At 55.4% G+C, this 4,795-nt stretch overlaps 1 protein-coding gene and 1 long non-coding RNA gene across 2 annotated transcripts in view; one reads left to right on the forward strand and one right to left on the reverse strand.

Annotated features, from left to right (window-relative positions):
- The window catches only part of LOC111728948, a 3,476-nt gene extending 1,848 nt beyond the window's left edge, over positions 1-1,628 (forward strand). The window contains exon 2 of the long non-coding RNA XR_002776026.1: positions 1,128-1,628. This is a non-coding gene — a long non-coding RNA (uncharacterized LOC111728948). The remainder of the gene's footprint in view (positions 1-1,127) is intronic.
- Positions 1,629-2,334: 706 nt separating this feature from the next.
- The window catches only part of STMN3 (stathmin 3), an 11,314-nt gene continuing 8,853 nt past the window's right edge, over positions 2,335-4,795 (reverse strand). The window contains exons 5-6 of the mRNA XM_011374148.2: positions 2,542-2,636; positions 2,335-2,401 (exon numbers count right to left, since the gene is read on the reverse strand). Of these exons, the coding sequence (XP_011372450.1) occupies positions 2,335-2,401; positions 2,542-2,636 (162 nt within the window). The remainder of the gene's footprint in view (positions 2,402-2,541; positions 2,637-4,795) is intronic.

The raw sequence follows: 4,795 nt of genomic DNA on the forward strand, positions 1-4,795 counted from the left end.
GAGAAGCTCGTTCCTTCTCTCTCTCTCTGTCCCCATCCCTTCCTTCTCTAATTTTGGGTAAAGGACTGGAATATAAAGCCCTTGGGTTTTCCAGAATGTAAGAAGATAGGCGTCACTCAGCTTTTATAGAGCTCCTTTGACTTAGGAGCCAGGTACAACTAGGCCTTGCTGTTTGACTGGGAGGTCCAGTGAGGGCCCCAGGGGGTGGTTAATGGGATTCCTCTGCCCTGCCCAGAGCCCGGCAGTTGTGAAACGACCTGCTCTTGGCTGGAGGACTTATGGAGGGAGCTCTGGGCAGCGTGGTGTCCGCAGTGCCCAGAGGGTGGTTGATGCCGGTGGTTCTCAGGATGGGGTGGCACACCTGTGCTCTCCTGATCTGTTCAGCAGCATCACCCTCACTGCTGGCAGCTGCCAGAAAACTTGAGCACGGAGGACAAGCGACCTGATCCCTGAGTGCTCCCACTCAGGCACAGAGCAGGCAGGGAACAGATGCTTGTATCCAGCCAAGCAGCGGACCCGTGTTCACAAGTAGGAAGACAATTTAAAGCCATTCTGGGATATTTCAAGCAAACTTCATTTTAGTGGTTACAATTAGGAGAGGCACACTTCCATTCTCTCTTCGGTAATGTAGAGTGTACTCAAGCCAGGGATGGAAAAAGGCTTTTGAAAGATAAGCTGTCGAGCCTGTCAGTGCTGCCTGCTTTTTTATCACCCAGTAAATACAAAAGCAGGTGTGTGCAGTCTGTGTCTGTGTCTGTCGTTTATCTGGACTTAAATGCCCATGAAGTAGCAGAAGCCCCAGAGGCACTGGCATCGGGAACCAGGTTAGCATGGCACTGGAGAGCGCTGCCAGTGAACTGTGCCTGCTGCTCTCTGGTCAGGGTCTGTGGGCCTGGGCCCCCATCCGAGTTTCTGCTGCTGCAGGACTCCGGGCCTGGCATTTGAACCTGAGCTCTCACCTCTTCTGTCTCCAAAAGAGCGAGGCTACAGCGCTGGGCTCCACCTGGGTAACGGGATGGAGTAGTTCCTACTGGGCACGGAGTCCTACCGAGGAGGATCCATGGGAAGTGCCCAGCCCACCCTGGGTCCCAAGGGGAGGGAACTTTTACTCTTGGTTCATTATACAGGAGAGGAACACAGTGTTGTGCAAATCACTGACTTCACACCCTCTCCTGGGGACACCTGCACCTCCAGCTTTGGACCAGACAGGAAGCAGGACAAAGGCCGGCCCAGCTCGCCCAGCAACCTGGCCCTCTCCTCCACAGCGCAGGCTAAAGATGCGTCCATCACTTGACAGACTGGGCGGCTGATGTCAGAGCATGGAGACCTTATTGGTGTGGCTTCAGGTTCACATTGCAGCCAAATTTTAAGAAGCCGCCCCTCGTCAAGCTTCGGTTTGGAGTCAAGGAGCTGTTAAAGCATGCTTTCCTTTCCCAGCCTCAGATCTCCGTGAAGGCAGATGTCTTCATATACTTTATTCTCATCTTCTTTTTTAATTTCATTGTTTTGTAATGAGTATATCATTTTTAAATGAATTACTGTTTTTTAAACTTCTGAGTTTTAATTCCGGGGTAACTGTTGATCCACATAACCCACATAAACAAAGCTCTTTGGGGGTCTTCCATAAATGTTCTAATATCGTAAGGGGTCCCTGAAACCAAAAAGTTGGAGATTGTTTTTCAAAAGTCCTGGTACACCCATAACATAGATGACTATGCAGCCACTGAGTGACACTTTTGAAGACCCGGGAAAGGGAGGCCATCTCTGTTCTCCGCCCATTGCTGGGATGGGCCCTCTGGGGGAGGAGCTTTGGTGGGTCAAGACTTCTGTCCTTTGCAGTAATGCAGTGAGCACGCATTACATTTGTAACCAGAAAAAAAGTGAACGTCATGAATTAATGCCAACCCTGTTTTCTTCAGTAGACATGGAAAATTGAAAACATTTTAAAGGGCCTTGGAAAACCATACACTACTGTTCACACATAACTTTTAGTTGAATAGCATTCAGGCCTCCAACCCCATCTCCCCAGAAGGCCCTATGCACTCACCAAACCCATGGTGAGTACACGAATGAACGCGTGTGCTTCGGGATTATTGATTATATATCTACTACTGCTGTCTCGGTTGAATCGTGTTCCCCAAAGGCACATTCCATCCAGCCCCCCAGGACCTCAGAGTGCGGCCTTATTTGGAAATAGGGTCCTCGCAGATGTGATTACTGTAGTTCCCATGAAGTCATGGTGAGGGTGGCCCCTGATGTAGTGACCGGTGTCCCACAGAGACTGACACACGGAGGAGACAGCCATGTGGCCACAGAGGCAGCGGCATGATGTGTCTACAAGCCGAGGGACACCAGTGTCCAGTTGAACACGGTCCGGTTCCCACTGCCAGGGAGGGTCCGGCTGCGTGGAGAGTGAAGCTTATTATCACAGTGCCAACCAGCAGGGGGCGAAGTCCACCCCTTCCATCCCCCGACCTGGCATAGGAGTCACCAAGGGAAGTGCAAGGCGGCCAAACCTCTGGTGGGACATGCTGCACTCACGCAAACGAACGAAGTCCGCTTCGGCAGCAGTGGGCTCTGTCCCCATGCCACGGGGGCCTGCGGAAGGACCCTCCTTCCCCCAGGAGTCTGAAGCACTGAAAACGGGGGGGGGGGGGTGAGGGGCGGGGCGAGGGGCGGGCAAGGGTTCAAGCTGTCACTGAGCTTGCAACAGGAAAAGCTATTCCTTATCTCTCGGAAAGAAGGTTCTGGGCCCAAAGCCCATTCATAAGACGGCCTTTCCCAACAGTGAAGTGAAGCTGGGAGAGGCCAGGGTGCCTCTCCTCTGCAGGTTCAGAGGGGCGTGCCCTGTGACACCTTGACCTTGGACTCCGGCCTCCAGAGCTGCGGAGAATAAGTTTCTGTTGTTTTAAGCCCCCAGTTTGAGGTGCCTGCCATAGCAGCCCTAGAGAGTGAGCATAACTGCTCAACAGCAAAATTGTTTTCCTTCAGCAGAGAAACAGTCGTGATTTGCGTGACTTGTTTCTGCCCTCAGGCCCACGCAGCAGCATCTGAGACGCCCTGACAAGAAGACGTGCCAGAATCCTGTTTGGGGACAGGCACCTGTCCACATCACATCACACCTTCTGGACAGCCTGCTGTGGGGGGTGGGGCACTGAGCCATGGGGCGTGTCCCTGGGATCTAGGACACCCACATCCCAGCAAGCCCCACCGCCCCGAGGCTGCAGTGAGGAGGGTGAACTCAGCCCTCAGGCCCTGGTCCTTCCTCCCACAGCAGCAACCTGGGCCTTGGGGGAGAATGGACGGCCAGCCCGCACACGGCCCTGCCATCTCCTGGAGCTCCAAAGAAGAAAGTGAGCTTGCATGTCATTTATGCGCTCATCTCTCCAAATTGCCATTGTCACTAGAACTAATCCTAGTTGTGCTGGTATAACCAGCCGGTAGCCGGCACTCTCTGGCCGGCGGTGGCCCCCCAGCCCATCCCCACCCACAGGAGCAGGGCACACGCTGGGACAGTGCAACCATTTCTTAAACACACAGTTTTTTTCTTTAATCGTTCAGTTAAGTTCACTTTCACTACGTGATGAGATGGGTGCATATTACATAGGCTTTCGCTATGAGAGCTGTCGCAGCTAAGAGAAATCCAGCCCTCAGGCGCTTTCCATGGCCCTTGCTGAGTCCTACAGAAGCTCCTTGTGGGTTCCACTCCCGACTTGTCACCCCCTCCGGAGGCTGTCTCCGTGGGGACAGGGAGCGGGGGCATGGGGCCCTACGTCCCCCTAAGCCCACTGCAGGCAAATCAGTGTCCACCGTGCCCCCTGGCTTGTCCCCCACAGGTTTCTGCAGAATGCATGCCGGGGCTGTGAGGGCTGCAGCCACCTGGTTTCTGAGGTGCTGGCTCTGGGTCCTGCAGAAACTCGTGGTTTGTCCCTGCCTGCTTCCCACCAAGAGGATGGTCAGCAGAGCCCCTCCCCCCAGTACCCAGTCGTGGGTGAGGACTGCCACGGAGAAAGGGAGGATACAGCAGTGGCACAAAAAACAGACAACCCCCACGTCCAGGCAGGTGGCAGTCCTCAAAGGCCGCAGTGAGGGATCTGGAGACCCCCGGGCTGAGGGAGGGGAGGGAGCCCGGTCCAGCAGGGGCTTGGCCGGAGAGGCCTGGAGCCAGGCCTCCAATCTGCAGGCTGGCCAGAGGGGGCCACGGGCAAAAAATGCCAAGGATAGACCAGGTGGGGAGGTGGCTTGGGAACTCTGTCCCCTGCTGTCTGTTAGGGGCTCCCTGAGGGGAACCTGCCACTCACTCAGACCTGGCCACATTGGGCCAGAGGTGAGCCTCAAAACCCAATGGCCAGGAACATCGTGAGAGAACACCGGAAGGGGCCAAGACTCCAAAGAACTCTAAGGACAGGTCTGCAAAGCTCAGGGGAGGAGAGGAAGGATGGAAGGAGCTGGGCTTTCTCCACACAGGTGCTCAGCCGGAGGCTCCAGGAAGGAAGGGCCAGCAGGGGATGTCACGCTACCCACAGCCCTCGAAGCTCGGCAGTCAGTTCTTGGGTCCTGGGAGGAGAATGCTCACTCCCCTGAAGACTCGGGCCAAGCACATCCCACACTGGCCACAGGCAATGGCCGCAGGTTCCTAGGCCAGCCCAGGGGCCCCGCTGCAGTCAGGTGGTCTCAGACCACACCAAAGGGTACTGCAGCCTCCACCCGCCCGTTCCACAAAGCGCCACTGCACACCGGACAGGGTGACCCGGCCCCACACTGCCCAGAGGTCCCTCTCTATCCAACTTTCTTC

This window comes from Pteropus vampyrus, unplaced genomic scaffold (assembly GCF_000151845.1).
Source record: "Pteropus vampyrus isolate Shadow unplaced genomic scaffold, Pvam_2.0 Scaffold239, whole genome shotgun sequence".
NCBI classification, from domain to species: domain Eukaryota; kingdom Metazoa; phylum Chordata; class Mammalia; order Chiroptera; family Pteropodidae; genus Pteropus; species Pteropus vampyrus.